At 36.2% G+C, this 17544-nt stretch overlaps 1 protein-coding gene across 1 annotated transcript; it reads right to left on the reverse strand.

Moving 5' to 3' along the window:
• Positions 1-479: 479 nt before the first annotated feature.
• On the reverse strand, positions 480-16731 carry sult6b1 (sulfotransferase family, cytosolic, 6b, member 1). The gene is made up of 8 exons (XM_079597830.1): positions 16635-16731; positions 8571-8786; positions 6247-6362; positions 6070-6159; positions 4429-4555; positions 4248-4342; positions 2026-2182; positions 480-770 (listed from the first exon to the last, which is right to left on the reverse strand). The coding sequence occupies exons 2-8, from the start codon at positions 8764-8766 to the stop codon at positions 643-645; spliced, it is 909 nt and encodes a 302-aa protein (XP_079453956.1). The 5' UTR covers positions 8767-8786; positions 16635-16731; the 3' UTR covers positions 480-642.
• Positions 16732-17544: the final 813 nt, after the last annotated feature.

The raw sequence follows: 17544 nt of genomic DNA on the forward strand, positions 1-17544 counted from the left end.
TGTAAATTTTAGGGTTGGTGATGTCACTAACCCGGGAGGAATGTCGTGTAGTTCCTACCAGCCGTTTGTTGTAGTTCTTAAAAAGCGATTTCTTTAAAAGCAAATATCTCCCTTTGCTCTGAACTTTGAGCGTTGTAACTTTGCAGATGTTGTTTATGATCAAACACAACATTACACACTAACTACAGTTAGAAAACACAACATTACACACTAACTACAGTTAGAAAACACAACATTACACCACCACTTTAAAGGCGATATTCATATTTATCCTGCTGTCTGAACTGTGCACCACATTATGCACACATTATGCGGTTGGTTGCATTTTATTACCCGCATTTGGCATTATGTTTCAGTTTATAATCATGATGGACTGATGGAGTTACTCATTGAGGGTTGTGAGATTGAACTATTGCGCCGACTAGTGGTGAACATGTGCAATAGACATTTTTTAAAAGGGAATAAATAGTGTTGACATCTTTATTAAATGTTACAAAATTAGGTTTATTGACAGTGAGTTTGTGTGTGCTTATTGTGAGCAATGGAATGTATGAACACATGAAAACATTACAGATGTTCATGAACAGCTGCCCTCGTGAACGCCTGTGGAAACCGTCGGTGCGCGCCGTGTCTTCTTCACGTTTATTGGCAGTAAAGGTCATACTTCAGTCTGGCTCCGAGTTTTGTCCCGGATAGTTTCGCTTGGAAGAGCTCATCCATCTGTTTACTCTGGACATCGGAGAAATGATTCTTCCAGTCGCCGACCTCGCCTGTGGACAACAGAACATTACACCAGCAATCCTTTCATCATAACCAGCAACTGTAAACATGATGTTAATCATCTATCTATCTGTCCATCGTTCTATCTATCATTGCATCATTCTATTGTTCTATCTATTGTTCTTTCTATCGTTCTTTCTATCGTTCTTTCTATCGTTCTTTCTATCGTTCTTTCTATCGTTCTATCTATCGTTTTTTCTATCGTTCTATCTATCATTCTTTCTATCGTTCTATCTATCGTTCTATCAATCGTTCTTTCTATCGTTCTATCAATCGTTCTATCTATCTATCGTTCTATCAATCATTCTTTCTATCGTTCTATCAATCGTTCTTTCTATCGCTCTATTGATCGTTCTATCTATCATTATTTCTATCGTCCTATTGATCGTTCTTTCTATCGTTCTATCATTCTATTGTTCTATCAAATAATTTTTTCTATCGTTCTTTCTATCGTTCTACCGATCGTTCTATCTATCATTATTTCTATCGTTCTATTGATCGTTCTTTCTATCGTTCTATCATTCTATTGTTCTATCTATCGTTCTACCGATCGTTCTATATCATTCTTTCTATCGTCCTATTGATCGTTCTTTCTATCATTCTATCATTCTATCATTCGATTGTTCTATCTATCGTTCTTTATTGTTCTTTCTATCATTCTATCGTTCTTTATTGTTCTTTCTATCGTTCATTCTATTGTTCTATCAATCATTCTTTCTATCGTTCTATCAATCATTCTTTCTATCTATCAATCATTCTTTTTATCGTTCTATCAATCATTCTTTCTATCGTTCTATCAATCATTCTTTCTATCTATCAATCATTCTTTCTATCGTTCTATCAATCATTCTTTCTATCTATCAATCATTCTTTCTATCGTTCTATCAATCATTCTTTCTATCGTTCTATCAATCATTCTTTCTATCTATCAATCATTCTTTCTATCGTTCTATCAATCATTCTTTCTATCGTTCTATCAATCATTCTTTCTATTGTTCTATCGATCATTCTATCGATCGTTCTGTCTATCGTTCTGTCTATCGTTCTATCACTGAAGTATAAGTTGACCAGCTCTACTTCTCAGATGTTTCTCCTCAATAATCGATATGAACTCAAACATTTCTCATCATATTCTCAAAAGATCAAATGATCCGGCTGTTATCTGCAAACATGTTTTACTCTGTCCCCGAGGAACTAGGAGAATCATCTGAGTTAGTTACGTTAGATCTGAAGTCCATCTTTTACCTTTTCTGAAGAAGACGTTGCCGAAATTGCCATGAGATTTCTGGGAGTTTTCCAGCATAGCGCTGAACGTGCTCTCTCCGGCGATGCTGGCGACCTGCTCATCCGTCAGCGGAAGCTTGAAGAACTCGGAGACTTTCTTCACTCCTTCTGACAAGTTCTGCACGAACAGAAGAAATGTTTAAAACTCAGACTGGTAACAATAAGGGCCGTATAATTCCTATTTTGCACCCGACGTACAGTAAATTCGGGAATGAACTTGCGCTCCGCGGTTCAGCGAAAAGAGGCGGCGTGTTGTGTTCTGGCGCAAACGTTCCCGGCTGCTATTCTGCAGTTTCAGAAAACAATTGACCGTTCGCAAAGACCCGCCCCCCTTAGTTACTGTCGCTATGCCCGACAAGCTATGCCGCTCACACACAGTGAGAAACACATCGCGGAGCAGAGAGGACTCTGAACAACACGCTGACAGACAGGACAGACCAGCTTACTTTTAAATATTAAACGTATTACAGTTTTTCTCGATTGTTTACACACATTTTCTGAAAGCATGCCTCATATTCTCAGAACTCTACACACAACTCAAAAAACACACACACACTGGGCAAAACCCCTCGATTCTCCTGCAAAATGAAACTTTACATTTCAAAACAATGTTATTTCTTCTCAAAATGGTATTTCAAATGACACACACACACCATCATATGAAAAGACATTTATAAGAAGCAGTTGAACACTGATGTGCTCGATGTAAAACACTTCTCCTCCATTCATCATAATGACTTAGGCCTTTTTGTTCAGTGTTACACTTACTACACACAGTACATAGATAAGTGTGTTGTAAAATATTTGAGAATATTGTTTCTATACTCATGAACACACAAATACACGGTAACAAATATATTTGATTTTTCCCACAAAAACAATGTACATCCCAACCAACACAAAGTTGCACATACTGTGGTTCTACATACAAAATAACAGAAGACTTTACTGTATACAGTTACAGTAAAAAAAAATAGCTCCATTGAAGAGATCTCCTGTTGCCCTTTTATGCTAAAGCTCTGATTGCTGACTGTAAAACTGTGTGACGGTGTTTGATCATGTGATGAGTCAGTGTGCATATCTGAATGGCAGTGTGTTCCTTGTGAAAACAAGAGATTTTCTGCATGAAAATTGAGCCAAATGCAGAGAATTGTGTGTAGTGTTTTGAAAAAAAGTGTGTATTAGAGCTGCAGTTTGAGTGTAAAGCAGGAATTGTGCTTGTAGTTTAGCAGAACTGGATCAGGGGGTTGGTGCATGAGTTACATGTTGTGGTGATTGTGTCTCAAGTACCAGTAATTGTGTGTAAACAATTGAGAAAAACTGTAAACAAAGTCTGACCTTTCAAATTTGGTCATTTTTTTAAAGAAATTTAAACAATAAATAGCGTTTTGTGGCTCTTTAACGTGTGTGTCAGATCGCTCAGTTAAAGCCGCTCGTGAACCGATCATCTCTTCCTTCTAGTTCATTTATAGCATCAAATAAACATGAATGAACATCAGAAGGAATGTTGTTTTAACCGCGGAAAGACGTCAGTACACTCCGCTTCTCAAGCTCAAATCCTCCATGTTAATCTACTAACTCTCCTGACTGCTTTGTCAACCTATGTTAGCCTATAGCTTAAAGTTAAAGTATATTAATAAGTTGAGTTATTAACTTATGTTTATTTGACAGTGATTTCACATTTCTTGTAGGAAGGCTAAATACAAAGAAAATATTAACATTAATTTATTTGTACCATTTTTATTTCTAAAATATTATATAGGAGAAGGGTTTCAGAGACTTGGGAAATTAATTTTTCAGAAGTTAGAAGGTACAGACATTAATTGTGGGCGTTCTTGGCAGTTTTTCTTGAGGCTTCCGGAATTATATCGTATCGATTGAAATTAAGAAATATATCGTGATATAAATTTTGGCCATATCGTCCAGCCCTACATCAAATAAACATGAATGAACATCAGAAGGAATGTTGTTTTAACCGCGGGAAGACGTTAGTACACTCCGCTTCTCAAGCTCAAATCCTCCGTGTTAATCTACTAACTCTCCTGACTGTTCTGTCTGACAAAATGGCGGATGCTGAAGTATGATTGGTCAGATCACCTGTCAATCAAACTCCCTGCGAAGGGTCAATTATCAGCCTTCATGATCAGAAATATGTGTTTAACTTGTGAACTCGGTTGTTGCACCTGTTTCAGGTCCTCATACGTCACGATCATCACGTTTGGGTCGTCGAGACGTTTCTCCCAGGCGAGAGCGTGATCAAAATAAGATCCCCAGGCCACTGAAGACGAGATGCAAAAAAGACGTTATTACTAAATAATTTTATTCAATTAATATTGAACTTGTTGTGGTTGAGTGTTTTCCCACCTTCACCAGCCATGAAGTCGGAGAAGAACTTGTCCCACGGCTCCGCGCTGGGCAGAACCGGGTTTTTGTTCATGAAGTGGAAGTATGAGACGAGCGTGTCTTTTGGGTTTCTGAACACCACCAGGATCTGGAAATGATGCGATGAGGAGATTAGATGAGAGGAAATAGTGTGTGTGTGTGTGTGTGTGTGTGTGTGTGTGTGTGTGTGTGTGTGTGGCTGCAATGGTCGAGTCCACTCTGCACCATCTTTATCTTTAGCCCCAAAGCAACAAAAGTGGTGTTTAATGTTTTTTTTTTTATGTAAGTTTTGCACCGGACGGCACATAATTCATATGATGCATTATGCATTTTGAAAGGGATTGCATTTTTTTGTTTTGTTCTGATTTATGATAAAAAAAAGTTCTATATTGGCTAACAAATGTCATCACTTACATGGAGACACTTTACTGGACCTCAGTAGTTAAAAAAGCTTATATCAGACAAAATAATAAATATCCGATAACCGATATAAAATCAATGGAAGTGTTTGTGTGTGTGTGACTGTGCGTGCGTGTGTGTGTGTGTTAGTGTGTGTGTGTGTGTGTTAGTGTGGGGGGGTACTGTGTGTGTGGGGGGGGGGGACTGTGTGTGTAAGTGTGTGTGTGGGGGGGGGACTGTGTGTGTGTGTGTGTGTGTGTGTGTGTGTGAGAGAGAGAGAGACTGTGTGTGTGTGTGTGCGCGTGCGTGCGTGTGTGTGACTGTGTGACTGTGCGTGTGACTGTGTGTGTGTGTGTGTGTGTGTGTGTGACTGTGACTGTGTTTGTGTGTGTGTGTGTATAACTGTGTTTGTGTGTGTGTATGACTGTGTTTGTGTGTGTGTGTGTGTGTGACTGTGTTTGTGTGAGTGTGAGTGTGTGAGAGAGACTGTGTGTGTGTGTGTGTGTGTGTGTGTGAGAGAGACAGAGAGACTGTGTGTGTGTGTGTGTGTGTGTGTGTGTGTGTGTGTGTGTGTGTGTGTGTGTGTGTGTGTACACTAACATTCGAAAGTTTGCGGTCGATTAGATTTTTCGCTCACCAAATCATATATTTGATCAAAAATACAGTAAAAATAGTAATATTGTGAAATATCATTACAATTTAACATAGCTACTCTAGAGCTAAAGCCAAAACAATCTATGTTACTGTAATTTCCTATCATCTCTGTAAAGCTGCTTTGAAACGGTCTATAGTGTTAAAAGCGCTGTATAAATGACTATTTTCTATGTAAATATTTAGTAAAAGCTGTATTTTCAGCATCATTACTCCAGTCTTCAGTGTCACATGATCCTCCAGAAATCAGTATAATATGAGGATCTGATGCTCAAGAAACATTTATGATTATTATCAATGTTGAGAAAAGTTGTTGAAATGTGATACTTTTTTGTAGGATTATTATTATTATTATTATTTTTAAGAATAATAGTTCAAACAAACAGCATTCATTTGAAATAGAAATCTTTTGTAACACTCTAAATGTTTTTAAATCATTTATTGCTTCATTGCTAAATAAAAGTATAAAAACTGTTCTGACCCCAAACCTTTAGTTTGAACGCTAGAGTGAGTTAGTATCTCGTGTCACATGACCTCTGTAACGTGATTCAAAGTTCACTCGTTGTCTCTGACCTTTGGTTTCTTAGTGAAGAACGAGGCAGGCATGATGTCCGGGTGCAGATGAGTTCCCAGAAGCCTCGGCGTGGGCATTTCTGACAGTTTCTGTAAAGAGACCGTAACATTACACATGCGGTGAGGTTTCTGTGTGTTCGTGTCGCACACTCCCAGATGGTGTGTGCTGTTACTGACCTCTTGAACATCTGGAGGCAAGAACTCGACCAGCGGAGGCCTCTCAGGCGGCTTCTCATTCCTCCCAGTGGAAGCGTTCACGATCTTCCTCAACACTGCCACCATCCAGTTAAACCCTGCGAGAGATCGAATACCAGTTTAGTGGAGAGAAACAACGAGTTTATATCGGTGAGAGAAGCAAGAGCGAGTAAATGTGTCTTCAAATAATTAAAAATTTTATAGAATTTTAAAGAAGTATCTTTTGCTGACCAAGGCTGCATTTATTTGGTTAAAAATACCAACAACAAAAAAACAGTAATATTGGTAAATATTATGATAATTTAAAATAGCAGTTTTCTATGTGAATATACAGTAAAGTGTAATTTATTCCTGTGATCAAAGCTGAATTTTTTAGCATCATTACTCCAGTCTTCAGTGTCACATGATCTTCAGAAATCAGGATAATATGATTTTGCTAGATTTGCAAAAGTTAAAAAAACTAAATTAATGCTTTTATTCCGCAAGGATGCCTTAATTTGATCAAAAGTGACATTTAAATACATTTATTATGTAAAAAAATATTTTATTTCAGATAAATGCTGTTCTAATATGATGATTTGATGTAAAAAATAAAGAAAATCATTATTTTTATCAATGTTTTTTTTTCAGGGTTCTTTGATGAATAAAAAAAGTTACATTTCATTTATTTGAAATATAATCTTTTGTAACATTATAAATGTCTTTTCTGTAACTTTTGATCAATTTAATGGATCCTTTCTGAATAAAAGTATTGATTTTTTTTTTTTTTTTCTAAAAAAAAAATCTTACTGACCCCAACATTTTGAATGCTAGTGTTTCATCTTACAAAAGCTTTCTATTTCAGATAAATGCTGTTCTTTTAAACTTTCTATTCATCAAAAAAAACTGTTTTCAACATTGATAATAATCATAACTGTTTCTTGAGATCAGATCATCATATTATCCTGATTTCTGAAGGATCATGTGACACTGAAGACTGGAGTAATGATGCTGAAAATTCAGCTTTGATCACAGGAATAAATTACACTTTACTATATATTCCCATAGAAAACATTTGTTTTAATTTGTAATATTATTTCACAGTATTACTGTTTTTCTTGTATTTTTAATCAAATAAATGCAGCCTTGGTGAGCAGAAAAGACTTCTTTTAAAAATATAAAAAAACTTACCAAACTTTTGAACGGCAGTATAATATATATATATTAATATAAATTGTAAAAATGAAGTACTTGAATATATATATTAAAGTAAAAATAATAACATAAAATAATGTAAAATAATAATATAATATATGATTCAACTATTTAGATTTTTTAGATTTTGCTGTTAGCTATATGTTTATTTATATATATATATATTTATATTTATACCGCTGTTCAAAAGTTTGGGATTTTACGCAAGGATTTTGTGCTTTTATCTCTATATATATATATATAAATATATTATGCCACCATTTTTGGTGCACATTTTTTCTAAAACCCCATTCCGTATATTGTCGCATTCATTACAATGTGATATTTTTCTGTGTTTGTAAAGACGCGCTCTACTGTAAACTCAGTTCAGTGTCCAGAACTGCAGCTCGAGTCGTGAGCAGAACACACTCATTATTACGCAAGAACTGCAAACGTGTGCGTTCCAGAGCATCAGGTCACATGATCTGGATTCATGTAAACGAGGATCTATTGTGCTTTTCTTCCATGTTCATCTTCCTTCAGTGTGTAATGTTGCGGTTTGAGCATTAAAAAGCTCCAGTTCTTCTCTATATCAGTGTCAGTGTTTCTGAACTCATTGTAGTCTCGAGTTTCTTCCGGGAACGAACACGTCACAATATTCCTCATTATAATAATTAATAAGCAGAATAAAGGGGCGGGGCCTGGTTGAGTTAGTCAGTAGTGTGTTAAACTGGCGGTTATGGAAAGGGGCGCGGCATTTCCCAAACACACTCGAAGCGCTCGACCAATCACAACACACTGCTCCAGCCGACCAATCAGAGCACAGTGTGCTTTTCAGAAGGAGGGGCTTCATAGAGACAGGAAGTAAACAGAGCGTTACTGACAGACTGGGAAGAGAGGAGCCGCAACAATGGAGAATATGAGGAGAATAATCAACATTCATGATCTAGAGACTAAAATTCAACACTTTTTAAACTGGGTAATATGTCCCCTTAAAAGGCAAAATGTGAGTCTGTTATTCAGGCATTTACAACGTGACAAAAGAAAGTTATGCAACTACTAACATGTAACCCGACTCCACTAGCATTCCTTCCCAGAGTTCAGGGCTAGTTCAGCTGACTGGTTTCACTCACCACATTTAGGGTACGCGACCAGCACGAGGTCGTCCTCTCTGGCCTCCAGCTCGGCTAGCTTGTCCAGGGTCTCCGGTGGGCTGAGAACGGACGAGTACAGGATTCCCTCGCGCTTATAAAGCTTGTCTTCATCCTTCATCTTCGCCGCTCTCTCCATCCTGTCCTTCATTTGATTCACAGGTGGTGTTTGACTCATGTTTGCAGTCCTGGTGCTCGCTGTGAGACGGACACACACACACACACACAGAGAGAGAGTATTTATGCAGGGAGTGTTGTAGATCCGCCCACATTCACAAGCTCGCGTGAGAAAGGTCCGTTTGCTACACACACACACACACACAACACAAGGGCCCGTGTCAGTCTGACTGATGGAGTGTGTGAGACTGGGATACACTCGCTAGTGTTCCTGAAAAGCTGGTTTTGGCAGAGGTGAAAGGTGCAGTTTAATCTGTAGTCGGTTCATGTATCTCCGCGGCTGAACACACACTGACATGTGAAGCTTGATACTTTGCCCTTTTTGCATTTATGAGATTCTATCATTTTTTTTCATGCACTACACTTTGTTTACTTGCTACTTTCTGTCCTTTGACGTTTATCATAATAGTTTATTAGCCTGCGTAACATTTGTGTATGATCCAGTTTGACACGCCAGTTAATCTTTAAGCTCTTGTGTTTCTCATTGAGTGAACGCGAATAACATAAAAACTATCTTTGTATTTATTTTTTAAATAAAAATTATTTATTTTACAGTGTAAATCACAAGAAAAGTTATAATATATATATATATATATATATATATAATTATTTTATTTGTATTATTTACACACACTCACACACACACACACACACACACACACACACATATATAATAAAAATAAAATTATATATATATATATTTTCTTTTGATTATTATATACAGTATATATATATATATTTTTTTTTTACACTATATATATGTGTGTGTGTGTGTGTGTGTGTGTGTGTGTGTAAATAATACAAATAAAATAATATATATATATATTATTTACACACACACACACATAGTGTAAAAAAACGATATATATATATAGTGCAAAAAAACAGTATTGTTAATCTTTAAGCTCTTGTGTTTCTCATTGAGTGAACGCGAATAACATAAAAACTATCTTTGTATTTTTGTTTTAAAATAATATGTATTTATTTTACAGTGTAAATCAAAAGAAAAGTTATAATATATATATAAATATATATATATAATTATTATTTTATTTGTGTTATTTACACACACACACACACACACATATATATATATATATATGTTATTATGGTACTACCAACAAACTCCAACTTAGCAACATAGTTTCCATCTGCACATGAGCTGCAACATCACAGCCGGCAAAGAGAGACGATCGCGCACATAACGGCGGCTCTGCCTATAGAGGACTGTGCATCGCGCGCCACGACCGTAGTGTTGCACTCTCAGTGAAGGAGCTCAGAAACAATGTCAACCTTACCACAATTCATTTTAACGAAAAAATCAAGACAGACTTGTTCTCCCCCCCACACGAACAGTGCGCTACATTGGAAATTGCCATACATCACTTACCAAATAAACCTGACATAGTTGTAATTAATGAACACACCAAAGCCGTTACAATAATAGAGATTGGTTGCTCTTCTGATGCTTACATGGACACCTGCTATGCTTCAAAACTGTTGAAATATCAACCATGGTATAATGTTTTCAATAACTTTGGCTACTCCTGTAAAGTTATTGCCCTCATTTTTGGTAGTTTAGGCCATGTGCATGTTGTGTGTAAGAGGCCTGCAGATTTGCGGACCACATAAGAACAAGGCCAAAAAACTGAGCAGATATAGTTCTGTGTCAGCAGTGATCGGCAGCCTCTATATATGGAGGCGTAGGTGCCACCTTTACCCTATGTTTATCTTTTAATTCAAATAAAGAATTTAAATGTGTGTAAATAATAAAAATAAAATAATATATATATATAAATATATATATATATATCGGTATATATATAAATACTTTTGATTAAAAATGTTCAAAAATCTTGCACATAAAAAAAACAGTAGTAAATGTTTAAATTAACATGAACTAAAATCAATAAATGCTGTAGAAGTATTGTTCATTGTGAGTTCATATTGTCTAATTTTAGCAATATTAACAAATGTGGCTTTTGTATTGTAAAGTGTTACCAAAATATGTGAATTAGCATCAAGATAGCAGCCAATCCCTCACTGAACTTTATTTATATCTTTACAGCTTTATTTCCATCCTGTCCCTTTTCTTGTCACTGTGTAAATACTCAAGTTATAATCAAAGGGTTTATAACACAAGCGTATTTCTTTTGATAAAGTTGCAGGATTCAACAGGTTGCTTTGATGGGTGTCTTATGATCCATTATCATGGATAATGGATCATCATAAATGCTTATGTTTCATTATCACTTCTGCATGTGTTGTGAAATATTAATTTATTGCTGCTGATTTGTAATATTATCCTGACATTATCATTCTAGCAGTGCAAGCATGATGTCAGCAGTTTCAGACAGGGTGTGTGTGTGTGTGTGTGTGTGTGTGTGTGTGTGTGTGTGTGTGTGTGTGTGTGTGTGTGTGTGTGTGTGTGTGTGTGTGTGTGTGTGTGTGTGTGTGTGTGTGTGTGTGTGTGTGTGTGTGTGTGTGTGTGTGTGTGTGTGTGTGTGTGTGTGTGTGTGTGTGTGTGTGTGTGTGTGTGTGTGTGTGTGTGTGTGTGTGTGTGTGTGTGTGTGTGTGTGTGTGTGTGTGTGTGTGTGTTTGACCTTTAGATTAAATACACCTGCACCTTTACACTGATAATCATTACACACCTGAACTTGGACTGCAGTTATTGAATCATTTGTGTCGTCTGTATAGTTTAAAGTTCATGGACAACTTTTCTAACTTTACTTTACTAGAAAATAACTTACTCTCTTTAAAAATAAAAATAAATCAGCTGGCATCAAAATTAGCCACACTGCAGGTCAAGTGCTATTTAGTGCTTATCAATAATAGTTCATACATTAATATGGCTTAAATAAATCATCTCTCATCATGTTTCAGCTTTAAAAATATTTTTTTTAATTGTCAAGAACATTATTTTATTTTTAGGACTCGCTGCTGGAAAGACACTAAAGATTAATAAAAGTAAAACCATAAATAAATTCCTGTGAAATATCATATGACTACACAGAATTGAAGCTTTGACAAATATTTGTATTACCAAAAAACATGCATTTGTTTAGTATTTATACTTTAATCAAAACACTAAGGGGAGAAATTATTTATTTATAATAATTATATTATTATAAAATTATATGTGGAATTATTTTTGTATTACATATTATTGTATTTATGTAATTACAATAATTTATATTATTTAAAAATTATATTCTTATATTATATTATTAAAGTTTTTGTGAATTTTTATATTATTATTTATTATTCTATAATTATGGTCGCACTTCTCACTATAACTGACTATTAACTGACTTTTCCCTCAATAAACTCCTATTTAATGCTTATTAATAGTTAGTAGGATAGTTGTGAAGTTCAGGTATTATAGGATTAAGGGATGTAGAATATGATAATGCATTAATATGTGCTTTATAAGAAGTAATAAACCGCCGATATCCTAGTAATATGCATGCTAATAAGAAACTAGTTATTTGTAAGAATTGGACCCTAAACTAAAGTGTAACTGTGTACATTTATATAATAAAGAATATCATTTTTCCATGACAGCAGTGTGTGTTGGTGTGTGTGCATGCAGTGGCCTCTAGATGTCAGTATTGTTGTAGGCAGATTTATCCATGTTTTGTTCACTGGGATGTTGGGAATCCCCGGCTCCGGCTGGGATCACCATCCTCACAGCTTACTTCCACAGAAATGGTGATTAATACTCCGTGTTAGACGCTTGTTCCAATCACTAAACCCTCAGTAGTGAGCGGCAGTAATATAGTGATGTTGACTTGCACTCATTTGCATGATTTCCACCTTATATATATATATATATATATCATATTTCCCATATATATCTATCAGCCAGACTTTCGCCGCCTGCGTTCACCAGGAATGTGGCATCCTATATCCTCCTAGCCATGCGAGTTGAGTTACTTCCAGGTCATGTGACCGTCTCACATAGTATATACATCATGAGCATTTCATAGTGCTCATGCAGGCATGCTGACGGATGCGTTGAGTTGTTTAATCCTCTCTTTGGGAATTATCAGGGTATTTTCCATCTGCCGGAGCCGGAGAAGCCCGTGTCTGGAGCAACACTGGACCGGCATTCCCAATAAGCAGCTTTGAGAAGGAGGGGACTGAAGCGAACCGTCCATCTGCAGCCCTGCACATCTCACATTTACCATAGTACAAAGATTATTCACAGAAAGTTATTTATAAAGGTGACGGATTCAATCCAGTTTACTTTACTCTGGTTTAAAGTGGGCGTGAAACAGAAGTTGCACTAGTCTTTTCTTCACTATTGTGCCGTATATGTGAGTGAACAAGAACAAATGTGGGCGGGGCTTGATTGTGTCTGTGAGGATTTGAGTGGATGGTTGTGGTTTGCTATTGGCTGATCTCATGTGAGTGACAGGTTGCCCCGCCCACATTATCAGAGAAGAGAAGAGACGCTGCAAGAGGAACTTATTCTGATTCAAGATTACCAGGAACATGAATTCAACACAATAATGATGATGTGCACCGATAAATCATTTAGAATAAATACTGCAATATTGCATAACTTATTTTTTTTTCTCATGGTGACTTTGAGTGGCTGATATGTTGATTTTGCATGAAGATTATGTGATATATTTGAGCGGATCTAAATCTTGATCTGTATCTTTAAAGGCACTATAATGCATCTCTGAACTGTTATTGCTCCTGATGTGCTTTAAGGTGGAGTGTATTGTGTGGATGTTAAAATCCCTTCTTGTATCTCAGTTTTTAAGAAGTAAGGCATTTACAGTAGGTACGCACTGCGATGCTTATTTTTCCTAAGCAATCTGATGAATTTGCACTGAATGAGAGCTTTTATTAGACCACTTTTCATCCGTGGACATAATTTTAAACAGATCAGTCAAATTTAACCTGGAATCAATGTTTAGTGCAAATCTGGTATCAACAGACTATACTGTATAGATCTGACTCTGTGAGACTATAGTTTGAGTGGATCCATGACACACATCAACATTACAGTGCAGAACGGCTCGTCTCATATTATCCTGAACATTGTATAAGCATTCGTTCACTTCATGTGTCACTGAACGGCAGGGACGTGCAGAGAGTTCCTCAGGGGCAGGGGCTCAAATATAAAAAGGGGCATATATATAAATATATATGTGCTTTGCATCACATAAATAAATTATATTTTTAAAGTATATTAAAATAGAAAACCATTATTTAAAAAAAAAAAATCTGTATTTTTGATCAAATAAATGCAGGCTTAAAGCGCATTAGGGACTTCTTTTTAAAAAAAAAATAGTAATGTGTATGTGCAAAAATGTTAAAATAATAAAGTCACCATTTCGCGTGTTGATGTCAGGCAGCCTACACTTCACATAATAGGCCTACAGTAGGCCTGGGCTTCATTTAACAAACTATGATAGTTTCATAATGTAAACGGTGTATCAATATATAGACTAGGCCTACATTCAAGTGACTTGAATACTATACTTACCATTAATGCTACTTTTGGTGCTGGTTTGTAGTCAATTAACATCCATTAGTTCAACGACGGAGATTCAGATCACTTCAATGTAAATTCGTCTGTCCATGTAATTTTCAAATGATTTATTTATAAATGACCGTCCAATGATATTTGAACTTCTTGTGCCAGATGACGATTGGTCGGTGTATTATGCATGACAAACAGGCTTCAGCGAATTAAGTAATATTTTAAAATATTGGGCGGCAGTGGCTCAGTGGTTCATGTAGGTTGTCTACAAACTGAAAGGTTGGTGGTTCGATCCCCGGTTCCACTGGACCAAGTGTCGAGGTGTCCATGAGCAAGACACCTAACCCCAGCTGCTCCCGACGAGCTGAGTGGCGCCTTGCACGGCTGACACCGCCGTCGGTGTATGAATGTATGAGTGAATGGGTGAATGAGAGGCAAATTGTAAAGCGCTTTGGTGGCCATGGGTCTATGAAAGCGCTATATAAATGCAGTCCATTTACCATTTACCATTTAATATTTTAAAATATGTGTTATGTGGATTTTTTATTGAATCGACACACAACCTTTTATTATAAAAAATAATAATAGTAATAAACATTATTTTATTTTTTTTCTGCCGTCGAGCCATACTCGCTGAAAGACGCTCGAGAGCATCGGTTCCCAAGCAGACTGTGTGGGATACCTACGTGTACACTAATACATTTTCATTTTAAAATGCATAACTTTTGCTACGGTTATGCCCGCCGCCCACACACTACTCCGGAGTTTTAGAGCCTCGAAAATGGAGACCGTCAGTCAAGACCGAAGCAAGACACGCACAACTTGACGCAAGTGACGCAACCCATAGCAACGCGTTATAGCAACGACACCTCAGACTGACAGAAACGTAAAAATAAACGTGAATTTAGGCTACTTTAGTCTTGTACACATTGTCATGTAAATTATAAGCAAATGCATTTTGTTTTATTGACCACAATATTATCATTGATATATGTTTGAGAAGGGCACTTTTGATTAATTTTGAAAAAGGGCAGGGGCTCGAGCACCCAAAGCCCCCCCCTCTGCACGTGCCTGCTGAACGGAGTCTCTCAGGTGTAAACGTCACATGCTTTTGATTTTCCCGGTGAAAACGACTCAAGTCCTTCATATAAACATCAGTCTACATGCTTTCATAAGGTGCGTTTCCATTAAAAAAAAAATTCTCTCTAAATGTTGACAAAAAACTATTGCGAAATGACGGCGTGTCCATTAACCGATGTTATGCGACTAAACCGTAATTTTTTCCTCTCGCGATAATCATTTAAAAAATCATGGCGACGGATCTTGGTAGGTTTACGTATATCCCAGTCACCGCACTGGCCATTATTATTAATGGAAGTGTGTGTTTATGTGTGTTATCCAATCATTAATGGCAAGGAAAGATTCTTTCATATGAGGAGTTTCTGTGTTTCTCACTCAGTTCTGCTTCGAGGTCTTGATTGTGGCGTTTCTTTGAGGATTAGAATACAGTATTCCTGTAATTATTTTGTCTTTTATGAATTGAATAATTCTTTAATAATCCGTAATTACTTTGTCTTTTATGAATTAAATAATTCTTTAATAATCCGTAATTATTTTGTCTTTTATGAATTGAATAATTCTTTAATAATCCGTAATTATTTTGTCTTTTATGAATTTAATAATTCTTTAATAATCCGTAATTATTTTGTCTTTTATGAATTTAATAACTCGTATTCTGTCCAAACACACCGCGTCTTCTACGTCAGGTGACTGTAAATGCGCAAAAACTGTTTCCATTGCAGTTTTGCGAAAATATTTCTTTTTCAAATTGCCTGAAAAAAAAACTCATGCGAGTGTAAAAACTTTTTTGCGATAGATTGGGAGTTTTTGCGAAATTTAAGTTTTTCCATTGGGCGTATTTTCAATTCGCGCAATTTGAAGGGTAATGGAAACGTGGCTATAGATAACATAGGGAGTCTGGGAAGTTCCTTACAAGCGGTTCACACATTGGCAATAAAAAGGGGCTAACACTTTATTTTTTCAGTGTCCTTGTTACATGTACTTACCATAGTAATAACAGTAAATTATGCACAATTACATGCAACTAATCCTCAACCAAATCCTAATCCTACCCTAACCTTATAGTAAGTACATTAATATTACTCAGTACTTAAATATATAATTACACTGTAACAAGGACACCTTAAAATAAAGTGTAACCAAAAAGGGATTAATACTTGAAAAATCTTACATATAGCCCCTTTAAATTAAATGAAACTAGCAACTAGCTGAAATAAAACAAGTTTAGCTTTTTAAATATTAAGTAATGAAGATGTTTTGCTGTGGCTGTGCCTGGAATATGCTTTTACCTTCAGTTCGCCAGTTAGTCTGAAGGCTGTTCTCGCGGCTGCTGTTTTCCGTGTTGTAGTTTCATGCACTCGTCCGGCTTCAGCGGCCTGATCGTTCTGGACAGAGTTCCTGTTTCAGCAGCTTCTGCAACATCATCTTTACATGCCCACGGGTTAAAAATAGACCCCAAAAACAACAGTGAGCAAAAATACTACACTTAGAGAGACCCATGCATTCATTTAATTGCATGTATTAATTGGTATATTTCTTTTTTTTTTATCTAGATGTTTATTTTTATAGAGTTTTTATTTTATTTTTGGGTGTGTTATTGCCAGAGTCGTGCTTTGTTGTTGTTTAAAGGGGTGGTTGATTATGATTTGAGTTTTCTAACTGTAGTTAGTGTGTAATGTTGTGTTGTCTAACTGTAGTTAGTGTGTAATGTTGTGTTTTCTAACTGTAGTTAGTGTGTAATGTTGTGTTTTCTAACTGTAGTTAGTGTGTAATGTTGTGTTTTCTAACTGTAGTTAGTGTGTAATGTTGTGTTGTCTAACTGTAGTTAGTGTGTAATGTTGTGTTTTCTAACTGTAGTTAGTGTGTAATGTTGTGTTTTCTAACTAGTGTAATGTTGTGTTTTCTAACTGTAGTTAGTGTGTAATGTTGTGTTTTCTAACTGTAGTGAGTGTGTAATGTTGTGTTTGATCATAAACAACATCTGCAAAGTTACAACGCTCAAAGTTCAGAGCAAAGGGAGATATTTGCTTTTAAAGAAATCGCTTTTTAAGAACTACAACAAACGGCTGTTAGGAACTACACGACATTAGTGACATCACCAACCCTAAAATTTACATAACCCCGCCCCCAGAACATGATTTATAGATTATCATGACCGAATATGCTAATCAATGACTAGAAGATAACTAAACATGATAC

The sequence above is a fragment of the Phoxinus phoxinus genome (assembly GCF_949152265.1).
Source record: "Phoxinus phoxinus genome assembly, chromosome: 22".
NCBI classification, from domain to species: domain Eukaryota; kingdom Metazoa; phylum Chordata; class Actinopteri; order Cypriniformes; family Leuciscidae; genus Phoxinus; species Phoxinus phoxinus.

Excerpts from the sequence above, each read along its gene's own strand:
- sult6b1 (XM_079597830.1), bottom strand. The coding sequence starts at position 8,766 with ATGAGTCAAACACCACCTGTGAATCAAATGAAGGACAGGATGGAGAGA. Across the intron at positions 6,363-8,570 it reads GGTCGCGTACCCTAAATGTG|GGTTTAACTGGATGGTGGCA; the intron begins GTGAGTGAAACC and ends GATCTCTCGCAG. Across the intron at positions 6,160-6,246 it reads TGCCTCCAGATGTTCAAGAG|AAACTGTCAGAAATGCCCAC; the intron begins GTCAGTAACAGC and ends GTCTCTTTACAG.